At 43.9% G+C, this 19,081-nt stretch overlaps 1 protein-coding gene across 1 annotated transcript in view; it reads left to right on the top strand.

Moving 5' to 3' along the window:
• Positions 1–555: 555 nt before the first annotated feature.
• The window catches only part of KIF21B (kinesin family member 21B), a 63,780-nt gene continuing 45,254 nt past the window's right edge, over positions 556–19,081 (top strand). Inside the window, exons 1-8 of the mRNA XM_015411819.1 lie at positions 556–644; positions 3,328–3,550; positions 5,016–5,198; positions 8,867–9,016; positions 10,058–10,192; positions 10,516–10,683; positions 14,679–14,794; positions 15,526–15,721. Coding sequence (XP_015267305.1) covers positions 556–644; positions 3,328–3,550; positions 5,016–5,198; positions 8,867–9,016; positions 10,058–10,192; positions 10,516–10,683; positions 14,679–14,794; positions 15,526–15,721 — 1,260 coding nt within the window. The remainder of the gene's footprint in view (positions 645–3,327; positions 3,551–5,015; positions 5,199–8,866; positions 9,017–10,057; positions 10,193–10,515; positions 10,684–14,678; positions 14,795–15,525; positions 15,722–19,081) is intronic.

Raw genomic sequence — 19,081 nt, 5'->3', positions numbered from 1 at the left:
ATGCCAGCCCAATTTGTTCCCCTCTCTATAAATGTTGGCTTTTGCTGATGGAGCTGAACAGCCAGACCATTGTATGTGTCAGGGTTACTGGAGAAATTGCCTAAGTGGTGTTTTGTATAGTGTGTTAGTGTGCTGCTCCCTTTTTGGGTTGTCTGTCTCCTCCCCCTCCTTTTGCGGAGATTCAGTTGTCATGGCAATCATGTCATGGGGACTGCTGCTTTTCCATCCTGGCTGACACAGAAGGGACACATGGGGTACCAGTGGAGCAGCCTCTCAATTTGCATAAAGTTCTCTGTGAAAATCAGTCACAGGATATGCAGTGGGTTTGCTGATGCACAGCATATCTCTTGCAGAGGCTGCTGTAATCATACTCCTCTGCACATGAAACATTCCGTTTCACAAGAACTGGGGGCCCACTGTTCCAGACTGTACTTGCCCATCTCTTGAGTTTCTAGTCCTCATATTTACAGACTAAAACAAGAAAACTGAGCAGGTTACCTTGGTAACAAATAAGGTATGATCCCCATCTCTCTCTTGTGAATGAAAAAAGTCACCATGTCATGTGAACTGCGCAAGGTGTGGTTTTTCCACGTCTGTACAGCTTCTGTTCATATGAACCAGAACCCTGATTTTCCAGTGTTCTGGCTTGTATGAATGGAATCTGTATATGCATGGAAAATCCGTGTGTTGCCCAGTTCACACAAGATGGGGTGGCGTGCAATGCAGAAAGTTCTGGGTTCAGTCCAGTTAAAAAGCAGCAGGAGATGTGAAAGACCTCTGCCTGAAAACCTGGGTAGCCACTGCCAATCAGAATAGTAAATATTGACCTTGATGGACCAATTCTGTATAAAGAAGCTTTATATGTTTATGCATGATATTGACCACAGATATCAGGTGTATTATGGAGATTCACATGCTCCTGACAAGTGTGTTTCACATGCTTCCAGTTTGTGTGTTCAGAGTACAATATAAAATCTGCAGAAGGCTTGTAGATTTATCAAAGGAGACAGTAATTCTTGCCTGCTTGGCTAGAGTTTGAGTTGCATAGTGTACCCCACCTTTCATAAGACATTATTTGGTGTGCTCAACCCTTGATTTGTGCCTAGTTCCTATGAGACAGCTGAGACACTGGGTTTGCAAACAGCCTTTTGTTGTAGAAAGATCTTATGCTTCTATCCCAGTTCTTGGTTTGAAACACTACTAAACTATTGTTGCATCAATTACATCTTTTTTCTTGGACAACTGATGAACGTATGTGTAATGTGAATGAGTAATCAAGGTTGCAGAGGTTTAGAGCAGTGCTGAACTGGTACTGTGAGCTCCAAAATGAAGTGCAAGGTAATGTCCATCACCATCTACACATTTTTTAGGTGGCTGTTTTTGTCAAATGGAAGATCAGCCTTTGAAGGGTTCAGCCATCACAGAGAAGACCAGACAAAACCTTTCTTTGTGCAAGGTCAGCACATTCATGATGCATTTCCACTGTGCTAATTTGCGACCCTTCCTCAAAACCCTGATAGAAACACAAGCCTACTTTGCAGTGCATTCTCTCTGCATATACACTTTGGTTCAAGCCCAGTAGTATCTATCTATGCTTAGAGGACCTTGCTAAGGTGGCATATCCCCACCATATCTCAGTGAAGGGAGTGTGGCAGATGGTACCACTGTGAGGGTATTAAAACAAGTTCTAGTATGACCCCTCCTTGCCTAATACCCCCAGCCCACACACAGCAGGGTTAAGCCTCCGTGGCCTTTTGAGCAAGTACCAGTTTATATCCTACCCCCCCCAAAAAAGAGGAGGAGAGGGCAAATAAAGGCAACAGCTTGCATGAAGGACTTGGAATGGAAGGAGCCATCAATGGGTCTTTTCTAATGCGGATTTGTGAGGTCCTTGTATTGGATGAATAAAGCCCTTTGTGCCTCTGGCACTCTTGTGTTCACCAAGCTGTGACACAACAACTCAGAAGGGGGACACCTGCCAGGTCATGTTAGTGCTGTTACCAGTCACCTTGTGACTTCTTAAGCCTCAGTTACTAGAGTAATAGCTTAGCTGCTTGGATGCAAAGCTGTCAGTTCTTCCAGGTGCAGGAGGTGGGGGGTGTTAAGCTTTCCAGGATTGGGGTGGGGTGGGGGGGTAATGAGACAGCCTTGTCCTGCCAGCCTGATCCTCCAGGAGATATCTCCATCCGGTCTCTAAACTATGGTTGATTTAGTAATTAGCCATTGGGGCAATTTCGCCAAAGAAGGAGAGTGCCTAGCAATTGCAGCTTTCACATAAATGGACTTTTAAGGCTAAATTCCAAAGTATTACATTAGGTATGACCAAGAGTTTGTGCATACCCAGTAAGACCTGTAGCAGTGATTTCTCCCACATTTGGTTCAGCATTCCCCCCTCCCCACAGTGCCATGTTATGAACTCCTTTCTTTTTTTTCTTTTTTTTAAATGAATTTTTAAATTCACCCCACAGAATTTCAGCAGTTACTTGTAAATCAGCATGGAATCCTGCTGTTCAAGAAAATGAAGCCCAAAGCCTTGTTTGGGAAAAGCACACTAATGTTATGGTTCTCTGAACTTTCTCTTTAACTCAATATTGTTCAAGGCAGGAGGGGTCACCAGAAACAGTAGCTGGAGGAATGAGATGCTAAGTTCATGTTTGTGTATCAAAATGGTGGCTGTAGACCCTCAGAGTCCAGGGATATGACGGAGGTCATGGGACTGGCTCAGTTAATCCTGCCTTGTGTCCCCCTGCCTGGGGTCTAATACCAAAAATACTATTTTTTTTAAAAAAATTGTCATTGTACTAATCTTATCTTGCTTTGTGTCTGTACCTCTTTCATTTCATGGCCCTTTAGCCTCAGTGCTGATGCTTTTCTTTATTCCTGTCTGTATATGTCTCTCTCTCTCTCTGTGTAATATATTTGCCAACAGAAGATAAACACTTTACGCTACCTGGAAGTGATGAAGTGAGCTCTACTCCAAGCCATGTTAGTATTTAAAGTACCATAGGACAATTTGCTTGTTCTGCTTTGGTAAAGTGGGGGGGGGGGGGGTTGGTCCATATTATTGATGTAGCAGAGCATATTGACATAGCTTATTCCAGGTACTTGGTAAATTGACTTGTTGTGGCACATGTACATGAGAGTATTGTACAGTGAGACTGTGCCTAACTGAAATCAACCTAGATTAAATTTTGTGTCTTGGCTGACATCAGAAGCCTCTCTGGCTGTGGTGTTTATAACATGGAATAGAAGGTGGAGTGGGATCTCCCTGTTCTCTCCTAAAAATTATTTAGGGAATAATTGTCCTCATTTATTTATTTTTTGCAGGATCCGTCCTCAGATGCCAAAGGAGAAGATCGAAGGATGTCATATCTGCACATCAGTGACGCCTGGCGAACCCCAGGTCCTCCTGGGAAAGGACAAAGCCTTTACCTACGACTTTGTCTTCGATCTGGATACGTGGCAGGAACAGATCTACACAACCTGTGTGAGCAAACTCATCGAAGGCTGCTTCGAGGGTTACAATGCTACGGTGTTGGCATATGGCCAGGTATGGAACTCCTTTACCCTCTTCTTGATCTTTGCCATGAGCAGAATATTTTATACCCCACTCTTCTCCCAAGTGAGAACCCAAAGTGGCCTCATAACAAGCCTGTGAAGTAGGTTAGACTGAGAGTGTGTGACTGACCCGAGGTAACCCAGCTAGCTTTCATGGCAGAGTAAGGATTTGAATTCTCTATCACACACACTTAGCCTAGCCCACCTCACAGGATTGTTGTGAGGATAAATTAGAAAAGAAGTGAATGATGTAGGCGGCTTTGGGTCCCCATTGGGGAGAAAGTGTGTGTGTGTGTGTGTGTGTGTGTGTGTGTGTGAAGTGCCATCAAGTCGCCTCTGACCCATGGCAATCCTACAAATTAATGGCCTCCAGAATGTCCTATCATTAACACCTTGCTCAGGTCTTGCAAATTGAGTGCCATGGCCTCCTTGAATCATGCAGTTCCTCTCATGTTGGGTCTTCCTTTTTTCTTGCTGCCTTCAACTTTTCTTAGCATTATTGTCTTTTCCAGTGACTCTTGTCTTTTCATAATGTGACCAATCTGGGGAGAAGAGGGTGGTGTAAATGAAGCAAATAAAGATAAATATATAAACAAGCAAACCGGAATGTCCCAGATTATAGTTTGGCACTCTAGCCACTGCCATGATTTATACTATCTGCTGCTTATACAAGACCAAATGATTGTGTGCTATGACCCCAGTGGTCTTGATGATGAGTTTCTGCACATGTGCTAAGAGTTTCTTGTTTGAAGTGCCCTTTACTAATTGACCTGGCCTTTATTGATTGATAAATTAACTCTGATGGTTTCTGTATATCTTATGTGGGTAACGCATCTTTTTATAATTTCTTTTTCATATGTTGTTAGCTGCATCTTTATTTGTTTGTTGTACCAGTTATTTTCCAAGAGCCATTCTATCTCAGAGTGCAATTTTGGCTTTGCATTAAACTTTGGAGATAGTTTAGGCTGAGAAACAGTAGCTTGCTCCAGGCCACCCAGTGAGTTTTATAGCAAGCAGTGTGAGAATTTACATGTCACAACACAGTGCCCTAGCCCTTGGACCCCACTGGCGGTCACCAGCCCACAGGAAGAGCCCTTAGGGAGAGAATCTGAAAGGAATGAATTGGGTGTAAAAGGAATGCCTTGTAAAATGTTGTTTAAAAGAATTGCACAAATAAATGAAGTGATTCTAAATTACCCTAGATTATCAAGAGCTCAATTTTAATTTTAAAATGGTTCACTTTTAAAAAGGGTATCTTTTTCACCAAAGAGAATTCTGACTGTTGGATTAATCACCAGAGCAAAGAAGAGTTAGGTGTTTCTAAATTGGAATTACAGAGGGGGACAAGGTGTATACTGAGTAATGGAACCTCAAAGGTGCATTCTGTGTCACTACATGACAATGATGTTTTGGTCTTGAGGCATCTTCATAAAACACCTATGCTATTCTCTTTCTAGACAGGTGCAGGTAAGACTTATACCATGGGCACTGGCTTTGACATGAACATTTCTGAAGAGGAGCTTGGCATAATCCCACGGGCCATTAAACACTTGTTTAGTGGCATAGAAGAGCGCAAGCGGTCTGCACAGGAACAGGGTGTACCCGCACCAGAGTTCAAAGTCAGTGCACAGTTTTTGGAGGTAGGTGCATGGATGTTTGTGTGGAGATGGGGTTATGGCAGTGTGTGAGAGGGAGAGCACATAAATGTGCATTTGCCTAGGGCTGAAGAATGGAGGTGGATTTTCCATTCCAACCCCAGAAAATGCAGGGCTGGGCACCGAATGCCATCAGCAGGGGTCTAGGGTCAAATGCAAATTACAAGATGGGCCATGCTTCTAATTATTTTATTTATATTTTATTTATGATATTTCTGTGCCTTCTCTTCAGAGTCCTACTGGAGGAAGATTACAATTACAATAATGTAAAAACATAAAATAAACCATTAAAAACAAGCCATTGGACATAAACAGCATAAAAACTATCCATAAGACAGAGGCAGCTAATAAGATAAAACCCCTAATTAAAAGCCAATGTAAAAGCATGTGTTTGTTTTGGCTTGGTGCCTAAAAGAAAGTGAAGAAGATGCTAGGTGAGCCTTGGGGTAGGGTGGGGGGTGTTCCAGAGGTGAAGTGCTGTCAAGGCTGACCCTGCCTTGGTGTAGTAATGTAACCAAGCTTTACCTGGGTTTGGTCTCAGTAACTCCCCAAGTAACACATACTGTAAAGCCAAAAAAAAAAAAGTTTTATTGAAGAAATTCAAGAAAAGGTATTAAAAACAAGGCATAGTTTAGTGGCAGTAAAGGTAAAGGTTCCCTTGCTCAAAAGCCAGTCAAATCCGACTCTAGCTCATCTCCGTTTCAAAGCCGAAGAGCCAGCGCTGTCTGAAGACGCTTCCGTGGTCATGTGGCCGGCATGACTAAACACCAAGGCGCACGGAACGCTGTTACCTTCCCACCGAAGTGGTACCTATTTATCTACTTGCAATTTCTTGCTTTCGAACTGCTAGGTTGGCAGGAGCTGGAACTAGAGACGGGAGCTCACTCCGTCATGCGGCAACTTGGGTCTCAAACTGCTGAACTACTGACCTTCCACAGCCTGCAGTTCAGCGTCTTAACCACTTGAGTCACAGCAGCTCCTTGGCAGTATAAAAGCACAAAAATAACAAAGCTGACTACCTGTCTTATTTAGGTCCTGCAACAACATAGTTAGTTCTTAGAGCATAGAGTTCCAGAACGTAATACAAATATCTTCTTAGCAGCAAGGAGGACTAGGGAGGAAAAAGGTAAAGGGTAAGGATTCTTCTCTCTAATATAGATTACACTTACAGAAAAATGCCAGCCATAACCCCCTGACCTCCTCGACCAATTTCTGGTCTATGGTTATTTTTGGTCACTGTGTGACAGAGTGTTGGACTGGATGGGCCATTGGCCTGGTCCAACATTGGCTTCTCTTATGTTCTTAACTTTCTAGGGTGTGAGTGATCTCTTTTAGTATGTAAAAGCTAAACAACAGCCATGTGGACCCAGACTCAGATTGGGTTCATAGAGACAGTTTGGGTTAACCCTATCTTCTCCTCATGGCTTCACTAACTGAGCCCCTCTGCTGTTATTTGCCTTTAAAGGAATAAGAAGGTGACTTGTATTTTTTTAAAGAATATTTTACTTCATTTATATCCCACCTTTCTCCCTAGTGGGGACCCAAAATGGTTTACAGCATTCTTTCTTCATTTAATCGTTACAACAACCCTGTGAGATAGGTATTATTTGTTTATCGTATGGCAGAGTTATACACAGGTAACTTAATATAAAATACGTAACCAGGTTGATATAATGAGTGTGCAGACCAGTTGGATAATCCCCCTAAATACTAATATCTAAATTTTCAATCCAGTCAATTGCAGCGGGGGAGAGTTCAAAGAGCTCTGTCACATCTCCCTAGAAGGCACGATGCTCACATTCCTGTAACAGATGGAAAATAGGCTGATTTCGCACTAGAGCTGCGGGGCTGCATTTTGACTCGCGGCTTTGCCCGATTTCCCCCGCAGTTTCGTGATCCTGTTTTTTGAGGATCACGAAACTGCAGAGGAAATCGGGCGAAGCTGCGGGTCAAATGCAGCCCCGCGGCTTTGGGTGTGAAATTGACCAATAGTATCAGGGCAAACGGCAGCGCAACATCGAGGCAGCTCTAGTGCGAAATCAGCCATAGTTTGGTGGGCTGCACCACAGTCTCATTCAGGTCCTGGTATTTTGCCCCATTTAAACAACAGGTCTGCACAACTGCCAAAGCCTGTTTGTATTCTGTTAGCCATCTTCCATACTTTATGTGGCAAGTCAAATCCTGAGGGCCTCTTGTTGGTGTTTATCAGGTTATGGGTGTTGAGTGGAACTGATTGTATCCAAGTTTGTGATCATTCATTTCCTAGATTGAAATTTTGTGATTTCAGGATTTGTGACGATCTTATTGCTGGGTGTCAGGATCTTAGTTTGGATAGGCCCGCACCATCCATGTCTTTGTGGATGAGCAACTCTCTGTTTTCAGTTATCTTTCTATATTGACGAAGAAAAGCATCTTGTCTTTGGAGATGTGGGGGAGTGATGTGGCACACCGTGGGTAGCCAGTAGGTTGGAGTGGGTTTAAATACACCTGCTAATGGTTCTCATTGTTGCATTGAGTTGGACATCACATTTGTGGACATGGGGGCTGTTGAGCCACACTGAGGCACCGTATTCCACAGTACTATACACCAACCCCAAAGCTGAGCACCTAAGTGTTGTAGCAGCCGCACTCCAAGTTGAACCACATAGTTTTTGGAGAAAGTTGTTTCATGTGAGATAGCTTAGGCTGAGAGTGTGTGAATGGCCTCAGGTCACCCAACAAGTTTCCATGGATGAGTGGGGATGTGAGCCTGGGTCTCCTTGGTCCTAGTCTGACACTCTAGCCACTATGCCATGCTGGGTTTCTAGTCTCCACCACACCCTTTATGGGGCTGATAATAGTGTGTGGGTGAGGTTTCATTTGCACAACCATGAAGGTGTGCAAGAGCAAAAGCCCCTGACTCTCTATGGCCTTCATCTGAATTGGGGTCCTCAGCAGCAGTAATTTAGTTTTGAAAGACAAGACAATCTCTGTCTTGTCTAGTTTGAGTTTCAGGCTCTCCTTCTAAGTTTTGGTAGGTCCATCAGACAAATGAACTATCTCATGTTAGAGCCAGCATGGTGTAGTGGCTGGACTAGGATCAAATCCTTGCTTTGCCATGGAAGCTTGCTGGGTGGCCTTGGGCCTAATCTACCTCACATGGATGCTGTCAGGAAAAATAGGTAAGGGGATAATGTTGTAAGCTACTTTGGATTGCCATTGGGGAGGGAAAGTGGGGGTATTAATGAGGTAGATAACATGTAGCACAGTACTTTCCCATGCTTCATCCTGTAGCCTTCACCCACCTGGCTCCACAGTATTCTGTTAATCTTAGCCTTTGCTGTCAGTGTTGTTATCTTCCCCCCACGGCCAAAAAAACTGGACAGTGATAAGAATTCCTATTAACAGATATTTTGTAACCCAAGATGTACCTGCTTTTAAACAATTTATTTGTGTTAAGAATTCTAGAATTTTTGCAGCACACAATTGTAGACTGGTTAATTCCCACACAGCCTTTGCTGTTGTAGTCACCAGTGGTAGTATTAGCCCTGAGTTGATCTTCAAGGCATTCTCAGTGCCAAAGGACTTACTCACTGTATTAGTTCTGTAGTGGTGAGCTCTTTGATAATCTAACAACCTTATGTCAAATCATTTTGGTTTGTGTCTTTGCTCAGTTGTACAATGAAGAGATCCTGGATCTTTTTGATAGCACACGGGACCCTGACTCCCGCCACCGGAAATCAAACATCAAAATACATGAGGATGCCAGTGGTGGTATCTACACTACTGGTGTCACATCTCGTCTCATTGGCTCGCAGGACGAGGTAGGTGACCTCGTTCTTTATACATATTATTTTACATTTCTATTTCATATTTATTAGTCTCGAGTAGCCACTACCTCCCAATTCTGTGCTCACAATAATCTGTCTTCACCCTTAAACATGCATCTGAAAGATGGAAGGATGTGTGTGTGTGGGGGGGGATTCTGTCCTTCTGCTATCACTGAAGGATGCTAACAGGTAATAAATCTGTTTAAATGATCTTGAGCATCTGCTCCAAGAGCAATCTATTAGTGTCTCTGTTCCATCCTGTGTAAGTACTGAGAGACCGAATTTGTCAAAACTGTTCTTCCTCCGTAGCTGTACCCCAATCTCACTGAAATGCTGCCATTCTGTATGACATACTTAGCTGTTGATATGCCTTTGTTTGGGTGGAGTCTGGAGCATAGTCCACCTTTTATCGATTAGTTGACTGTCAAATCCTTCTACCTTCTGACTATCTTACTTTTTTGAGTATTGTCGCATTGTCAGCTTTGAGTCTAAGAATATAATAATAAATGTTTTAAATTAATGATAATACAGAACCCCTGAATTTTCTGCAATCACTTCCCCATCTTTTTTAAATTCCTTAATGTCTTCCCCTCTTCCTTTTATATGCCAGCTGACATTTTTATATTTTGGATGGTTAAGGAGCACAGAATTCTCCAGATTGTTTTCCTGTAGAGGGAGTAGTAGTTTGGGGTATGGTTTTTTTGATGGAAAAACAGCCATTGGAGGAAAAATTAAATAAACCCTTCTTTCTCCCCCTTTCCCGGTCCATTCTTCCATTCCACTCCATTAGTCTCCAAGGCATCATTTCATTAAAAACAAGAGAAATAGACACTCAGTTGTATGTCCCATCTGTTTGTTGTAGCCTGGTATGTGTATGTTTGGAGGGGTGATTTTTGCAAGAGCTAGTGATGAAATAGTGTCCAGAGGAAGTAGTACTGCAGCCTATTCATGTGAGGTTAAGAAATGGAGCGGTTTGCATTTGTGTGTGTCTTGCTTTGCATGTGGATAGACAATATGTCCCTTCTGCCATTTCAGCTGATTCAGTGCCTGAAGCAGGGAGCTCTATCCCGAACCACAGCCAGCACCCAGATGAATGTCCAGAGCTCTCGCTCCCATGCAATCTTCACCATCTACCTTTGCCAAATGCGAGTGTGCTCTCCTGTGCACTTGGTAAGGCCATAAAAGAGGATTATGTTCTCTCCCTTATTTGTAAGGGGTGGAAGACTCTCAAGAAATGGTGATGCAATGAGAGCCTTTGGCCAATCAGGTCTGGGGTGTGTATATGTTTTTTACTAGAACAAGCAATCTTGTCTTAGCTTCCTCTTAGTTCAGAATAGGAAGTAGGAATTCACTTCAGGACCTTTAAAGATGGGCGCATGTGGGAATTCTGTGGTGACACTTTCTGATCTGTGGCAAAACAGCTGTCTATGCAGTAGAGTGTAACTCTGGCAAAATTGATGAGAGCTGATGCTGGTTCTTGGTTTGGATTCCAGGTAAACGGAGAGACAAGCAGCCTCCTTGAGGGATCTGAACCTGCTAACGAGTATGAGACACGAACTGCCAAATTCCACTTTGTTGATCTGGCTGGCTCAGAGAGGTTGAAACGAACTGGAGCTACAGGCGAGAGAGCCAAAGAAGGGATCTCCATCAATTGTGGCTTGGTATAACGTGGCTTGGTATAATTGTGGCTTTTGGGGAAAAGCCAACAGGAGATGAAAAGTCTCTGGTTCGGGTTGGGTCATCTCAGAGAGATGAGGGGGTAGCTGTTGCTTTTCTACAGGGAGGTGGATTGAAATTGTCCACTGAGACCATGGCTAGTGACATGGACTGCCTGACAAGGTCTCGAGATAGCAAGAGGAAGGTTGCAGGCTTAACTTGTATGGGAAATTGTAGCTGTTTCTATACAAATGCTAGAAGTGTCCGAGGTAAAATAGGGGAGTCGGGCCCAAAAGGAAACTTAACACTGGGAGTTTGTTATCGCCCACCAGATCAAAAGATAGAGGAGGATTATAAAATGATGAATGAATTAAAGATAGCAACTAGACAAAAAACTGTGTCGTAATAGGTGATTTTAACTACCCATACATTGATTGGGTCAATATGTAATCTAGTCGAGAAAAAGAGATTGAGTTTCTAGACACTCTAAATGACTGTGCTATGGAGCAGATGGTCACGGAACCTACCAGGGGAGAGGTGATCCTTGATTTGGTCCTAAGTAACACTCAAGACCTGGTGAGAGATGTAAAAGTGATTGCACCGCTTGGGAACAGTGATCATAATGTTATTGAGTTCAACATTTAAAGTAAAAAGAATTCCTTTAAGCAGTGGAAAGCTAGTCACAGTGAGGCTGATAAAACGGAACACAGGCTATGGCAAATAAAATGCAAGTCTGAGGTCAGGCAGGCAAAAAGGGAATATGAGGAGCATATAGCAAAAAACGTAAAAACCAACAATAAAACTTTCTTCAAATACATTAGAAACAGGAAACCAGCCAGGGAGGCAGTGGGGCCCTTGGACGACCAAGGGGTAAAAGGAGTATTGAAGGATGATAGGGAAATGGCTGAGAAGCTAAATGCATTTTTTGCCTCCGTCTTCACTGTGGAAGATGAGAAGTGCTTGCCCACTCCAGAACCACTGATTTCAGGAGGGGTGTTGGAAGACCTGAGTCAGATTGAGGTGATGAGAGAGGAGGTCCTAAAACTGATAGACAACTTAAAAACTGATAAATCACCAGGCCCAGATGGCATACATCCGAGAGTTCTGAAAGAACTCAAATGTGAACTTGTAGATCTCCTGACAAAGATATGTAATCTTTCCTTAAAATCTGCCTCCATTCCTGAGGATTGGAAGGTAGCTAATGTCACTCCCATCTTTAAAAAGGGTTCCAGAGGAGATCCGGGAAATTACAGGCCAGTCAGTCTGACGTCGATACCGGGTAAATTGGTGGAAACCATTATTAAGGAAAGAATTAGTAGGCACATAGATGAACAAAACCTATTGAGGCAGACTCAGCACGGTTTCTGTAAGGGAAGATCTTGTCTCACTAACCTGTTAGTGTTCTTTGAGGGGGTGAACAAACATGTGGACAAGGGGGATCCAATAGATATTATTTACCTTGACTTCCAGAAAGCTTTTGATAAAGTTCCTCATCAAAGGCTCCTAAGTAAGCTCAAAAATCATGGGATAGAAGGACAAGTCCTTTTATGGATCAAAAACTGGCTAGTTCATAGAAAACAGAGAGTGAGTGTAGGTGGGCAATTTTCTCAGTGGAGGGTGGTAAGCAGTGGGGTACCGCAGGGATCAGTACTTGGTCCACTGCTTTTTAACTTGTTCATTAATGATTTGGAGATGGGAGTAAGCAGTGAAGTGGCTAAATTTGCGGATGATACAAAGTTGTTCGGGGTGGTGAAAACCAGTGAGGATTGTGAGGCACTCCAAAGGGATCTGTCAATTTTGGGCGAGTGGGCGTCAACATGGCAAATGGGGTTCAATGTGGCCAAGTGCAAGGTGATGCACATTGGAGCCAAAAATCCTAACTATAAATACACGTTGATGGGGTCTGAACTGGCAGAGACTGATCAAGAGAGAGATCTTGGAGTTGTAGTGGATAACTCACTGAAAATGTCGAGACAGTGTGTGACTGCAATAAAGAAGGCCAATGCTATGCTGGGGATTATTAGGAAGGGTATTGAAAACAGATCAGCCAATATCATAATGCCCCTATATAAATCAATGGTGAGACCTCATTTGGAATACTGTGTGCAGTTCTGGTCACCACACCTTAAAAAGGATATTATAGCTTTGGAAAAAGTGCAGAAAAGAGCAACTCGAATGATAAAAGGGTTGGAACACTTTCCCTATGAGGAACGGTTAAGGCGCTTAGGGCTCTTTAGCTTGGAGAAACGACGACTGAGGGGTGACATGATTGAGGTTTATAAGATTATGCATGGGAAAGAGCAGGTAGAGAAAGAGGTACTTTTCTCCCTTTCTCACAATACAAGAACTCGTGGGCACTCCATGAAATCACTGAGCGGTCGGGTTAGAACGGATAAAAGGAAGTACTTCTTCACCCTAAGAGTGATTAACACATGGAATTCACTGCCACAGGAAGTGGTGGCAGCTACAACCATGGACGGCTTCAAAAGGGAATTAGATAAGCATATGGAGCAGAGGTCCATCAGTGGCTATTAGCCACAAAGTATAGATAGGGACTCTGGGGCAAGTGATGCTCTGTCTTCTTGGTGCTTGGGGGGTCAACAGTGGGAGGGCTTCTAGTATCCTGGCCCCACTGATGGACCTCCTGATGGCACTGGTATTTCTGGCCACTGTGTGACACAGAGTGTTGGACTGGATGGGCCTTTGGCCTGATCCAACATTGGCATCTCTTATGTTCTTATAGCATTTGGGGCTTTCATTATAGAGATGGGTCAGAATTGGGTGTGGGGGCAGGTGCCTGACCAACTAGTTCTCATCTCAGATGCTTAGTGTTTTTAAGTCTCCTCAGACTCTGGCTTGATCTAGTCATCAATGCACATGCATTCAGAAATCACATAGCTGGATTGAACCATGGCTTGTGCAACAAACTGGCTAGTCTATCAGATATAAGCAACAAATCTCAGTTTTCTGCTTCTTGCCTTTCCTGCCTCCAGGCATGGAAGACTTCCTCCTTATGCTGCTGCCTCTGTAGCCTGGTGACTGTGAGGGGCAATGTTACTCAATAAACTGGTTTGTGAATTCAGATACCACAACAAACCATCTGTGATTAGCAAACCAGCAACAGACCATAGTTTAAAATTTCAGCATGGTGCAAAACAAGCCCCAGAATGTTGGACTGTTTGCATTCAGAAGTCAAAACTAACCTTGGTTTGATCAAATCATGGTTTATAAATAAATTATCTCTCTGAATGCAACCTGAGCATCAAGCTGTCTGCTATAGCATGCAGTCTGTAGGAAACAGAACTATTTGTGTGCAAATGTATGTCATTGATAGGGGCCAAAGTTCTGCTTGAAGTAACTGCAGTAAAGATATTTCATCTGGGCAGAAATATTGAAATAGGAGTACAGTTTGGCTTTCACTTAGTGGTACTGGCATTTGAGCCAAGGGCCATTTCACACGTAATCATTCCTTTCTAGGTGCAAACTGAAGATTGATAGAGAAAAAAATAAATAGGGGCCAGTGTCCATGCAGAAGTTACAGAGATCCATGAAAGGTGAAATTACAATTGCAGCCCTTTGAAAGCATCATGAAAAGGATTCTAATCTGTTTTTAACAATACCTCCTTTCATCATTTAAGATGTTATCTATAATCATAAGGGCTAATAATATATATGAGAGTTGAATGGGTGCATTAGTCAAGCCTGTGAATTCTCATTCATTGATGGTGATACAGAAAGCCTGTTTCGGTACTTGACATATGGTACATCCTTGTGCTGGAAGGTTGGTGGCTTTTACCAGCTTGATCTTGTCCTGAGCAAAAAAAGAACCACTTCCAAAGCAAGAAAGGCTTCAGTATCATCCGTGCAGAGCTGTGTCATTATCTCAAAAACGGAAGTTTGGAGCTGTTGCAACTTTTGTGTGAAGTTTGTCTGGTTCCAAAATAAAGGGGATGAGGATTGTTTCCGGTCTTATGTACTTACATGCCCATTCCCTTGGCAGTTAGCACTTGGAAATGTCATCAGTGCCCTTGGGGACCAGAGCAAGAAGGCCTTGCATGTGCCCTACCGAGATTCAAAGCTGACCCGGCTTCTGCAGGACTCACTTGGTGGCAACAGGTAATGGGAAGAGATCTAATATCACAGAAGTGCTTGTGTGGGGCTGCAGGCATTATAGGTTGCAGGTGAGAAGGCGGTCTAGGTAATGTGTTATGGCTGACACTCCCATGAACAGTGGCTTGGTTAATTAGAGGCCCTGCAGCTAAACCCCAACATATCTCCAAGGAGTATAATTTTATACATAAATCCTGGGCTTTGTTTTCCCCCCTCTCTCCTCAAGTTCAAAATACGATTATTGGCTTCTGCAGAATGGGTGCTTACATAATAGGCCTAAGCTGTTTTTTATCCAGGACTTGGCAGCTGACCCTCCTAACAAGGGATCATCATGATCCCCTCTTTTCCCGCAATTTGGTTTCTGCAACAACTGCCCCTCTTTCTGTTGTGTTCTCTGTCTAGTCTGGCACATCCTTTCTGATTTGGGATCCTCTGCCTCCCACTGAGCAGAAAAATTGGGAATTTGCCTAAAGCAAAAGGAGCTGAGGTTGTCCAAAATTCTTGCCAGCCCAAACTCTCCTTAGCTGCTTCTGGTGTGTGTTTCTTTAACCCACACACACTGTTCAGCAAATTGGAAGGCTTGGACTTGAGCTGCCTAATTGTATCTTGGTGGAAGCCGATGTTGGAAATGGCTTGACCCCTACGTGGTGACTGTCTTTTAGAGAAAGCTGATAGAGCATGAGGACTAGCAACCCTCCTCTGTTTGATCTCTGTCTGTTCTCCCTCCCTCTTTATAGCCAAACCATAATGATTGCCTGTGTGAGCCCTTCAGACCGGGATTTTATGGAGACCCTGAATACCTTAAAGTATGCCAACCGTGCTCGCAACATCAAGAACAAAGTGGTGGTGAATCAGGATAAGACAAGCCAGCAAATCAGTGCCCTACGAGCTGAAATTGCCCGCCTTCAGATGGAACTCATGGAGTACAAGGCGGTGAGGAGAAATCACAAGTGTTTTGCTGATCCCTTGTCATTGCTGGAAACTGAACCACAAACCTTCAGCACCAGAAGTGGCTCCCATTTCCCAGTGATAACTTCTCCCTTTAGGCACATCGAGTACTGCACATCTGTTCAAACTTTTAAAATGCCTTATTGGCTTATTTTTCTTTCCACAGAGCTTTTCCATCTCTGTGACTGATTCTGGACATGGGCAAGTCTCTCTTAGCCTAAAGGGCAGAGAACCAACTCTTAATCTCTGTTGATATTGTAGGAAATGAGGAGGGAGACATCAGCAGTGAACAACAGTAATTCTGAACACGGCACTCTATGGTCTGCTGCCTCAGGCACGAATCTGAGCAGTGTTGATTCTGCTTGTCATCCTGTAACAGCCACAGTGTGCTGTGGGCAAAGTTGTGTGCATTTAAAATAAAATGTTGTGCTCAGGAAATCTAAATTCAGCACCAAGAACAGCTAGACTCTGCAATCAGTATAAAAATTGAGAAAATGAAACAAAATGGAGATAATCCTGCCCTTTTCTATCACTTTTTAATCCTGCTTCCTCCAGATTGCTCAGGGTGCAATACACCGCTTTCTCTTCCGCTTTTTAGCCTCACAACAATACTGCAAGTTAGGTTAGTGACTGAGGGCAAACTTCATGGCAGAATGGGGTTCTTCCAGTTACTAGTCACTGCAGTACACTGCAAAGTTTATTCTGGTTTTGTTAGTTTCAGGATGGACAAGTACCACTGAAAAACTTGTTTAGTCTACCTTATGAGCACGCATTGTTTTCGGTCATATTTTCACAGACAGCCACCCTGAGCTTGCTTTGGAGGGGAGGGCAGGGTATAAATTGAAAAATTAAATAAATAAATAAATAAGACATAAGGGCTAGAAACTTGCTTTTAATTATTTTATTAATGACTTCAAATTCTGGGAAAATTGATTCCTGGGCCACCATGGCATGTGCTATACTTTTTCTGTCATCCCACTTGAATCACTGTCTAGAGGTGGAGAAAGCATAGTCTATACCAATACTGACCTGCACCATTAGTGATGAAGTTATCTCTCTCCCAAGGGAAATCTGCTCTATTGACTGTTTTAGAAAGGCAGAAAGAATTGTTTTATTTTAACAGGCCTTTGAGTTATAGATTGCTGCATTGCTTAGTACTGGTTATGCTTATGATGACATTTTTAGTGGTCATGTTAATCTTTTTTATGTTATACTTTGAATTTGTTTTGCAGTAGCCTGTTCTGAGGACTTGATGCTGAAAATAGCAGATATAAATTATATATATACTTGGAATAAGGCCCATTGTGCAAATAAATACAAAGAGTTGTAGAAAGAGGCTCTGGGCATCAGCATCAATTTGCTGTGGCGACCTCAGCAGGGTATAATGACACATCCACCATTATCTCCATGGGAACTGATCTCTGCCATCTGAAGAGTAGTTGCAATTCTGAGGGTGCGTTCAGACGGGGGCTTTACATCGGTTAGGGTTCCGGTTGCAACCAGTGTACTCACCAGCGTTCACACGACGAACATCTGCCTCCTGTCCCTAACCAGTGTAAAGCCCTTTACACCGTTGTACTCTGCCACTAGGTCCCACGTGGTGGTAAACTGAGTGCAACGGTTGTAAACGGTGCACCCCGGCGTCTGATCGCTCTCCAACGTTGCAGAGACACTTCCGTCGGAAGCCTGAGGCTTCCAGCTTTTCCCCGCCATTTTTTAAAAAAAAGTAAGCGATATGCGCTCGGGCGAAGCTTCACCCCGAGTGTTTGTTAAGGGGGGGAAAAAAGCCCTTAGTTTAACTTCCCGGAGGAGTCCGGGACTACAGGGAGGCCAGGTTGGGCTTTAAACTTTAAAGGTAAGTCCTTACCTTTAAAGTTTAAATGTAATGGGGGGGGGGGGGTTGGGAAAAAATCGCCATTCTGTGAATGGCTGCCTTGAATGGCTGCCTATGCGCATGCTCAAACTGCTTTTAAAAAAAAAAACGCCGACGCTCGCAGCGTGTGAGCGGGCGTCCACCGGAGGGATCTGGAAGATGGAGGTAAGTGTGATTGCATTTCTGCTGGCATAAACTGCACCGGTTCCAACCGGTGCAGTTTATGCCGGCAGAAACGCCCCGTCTGAACGCACCCTGAGTGATCTTCACCTGGAGATAGGCAACAATGGTTCCCCAGGAAGAAAAGTACAGTCTTTCTCCACAGTGGGGACCAAAGCAGCTTACATCATTCTCCTCTTCGCCTGTGAGGAAGACACCTCTGTGACGTAGACTAGGCTGAAAGTCTGTGACTGATCTGAAATCACCCGTTCTGCTTCCACAGCAAGAACCTGGGTCTGGCAGACCCTGCTCTGAGGTGCTAACTGCTATGCCATACTGACTGTCCTAGGGGGGCTGCTGCTGGTAAACAGGAGCAAGCAGCCAGGCCTAGTTAAGTCATGCCAGTCAGGTGTCATCAAGTCACCCAGAGGGTACTGCTAGGCCTAGGGTAGCCAACTTCCAGGTGGAGCCTGGAGATCACCTGGTATCACAACTGAACTCCAGACAACAGATCTCTCCCCCCCTGGAGAAAATAACTGCTTTAGATCAGGGGTGTCAAACCTAAGGCCCACGGGCCAGAAGTGCCCCACCCCCTGGGCTTTAGTCAGGCCCTTGGTTCTCTTCTCCACCCCACCCCTCCCCTGCCTGTCCTCATCCTTCCGAGGGAGATCGGGGCTGCTGAACTTTCCAGCTGGTTGGGCCTTGCCTTTGCAGTTTCTCCTCCAACAGGAGGCGCCTCTGAGTAAAAGCACAAAAAAAGCCGCAAAGAAAATGCAGAATGCAGATAGACTACTCTGGGAATGGAATGGTGGTCCCTGGGAGTAGCAGCTGTGTTCTGGGAATGGAATTCCACTCTGGGGGCTGTCATTCAGTCCCAGAGTAGTCTGTCTGGGCCCAGAAACCTTAATGGAAACTCCATTTCACATTTTCTTTTCAACTTTGTTTGAGCTGCAATGTATTTCAGTGGAGTAGAGTTTCATTTTCCAGTGTTTGTACAACAGTTGATTTTGTCTGTATGCAAGTAAAAGGCTGATGTTTTGAGCCAGCTTGCCTCTGCTGAATGACCTGAGAACAGGTGTCTGACTGAGTACTCTATAACCTGGGAACCCACAGCCATAGAGGGACTTTACACTGGAGAGCCACTGCCACTCTGAGTGGACCTGGGGGGGGGGGAGCTTGCAGTGCCCAGCCATTTCATGTTTTCCTAGGCTCAGGGCATTTTATATTTTTAGTTTTTATGTTTAGTTTCTGCTGTGATCCTTGTGCTTTTCCTTGAAGTTTTGTTTAAAAAATTGCATTGCCAAATCCCACTA

Source organism: Gekko japonicus, unplaced genomic scaffold, assembly GCF_001447785.1.
Source record: "Gekko japonicus isolate JY-2015 unplaced genomic scaffold, Gekko_japonicus_V1.1 scaffold309, whole genome shotgun sequence".
NCBI lineage: Eukaryota > Metazoa > Chordata > Lepidosauria > Squamata > Gekkonidae > Gekko > Gekko japonicus.
The sequence above is the reverse complement of the archived record's forward strand: the minus strand, read 5'-3'. Positions and strand labels throughout refer to the sequence as shown.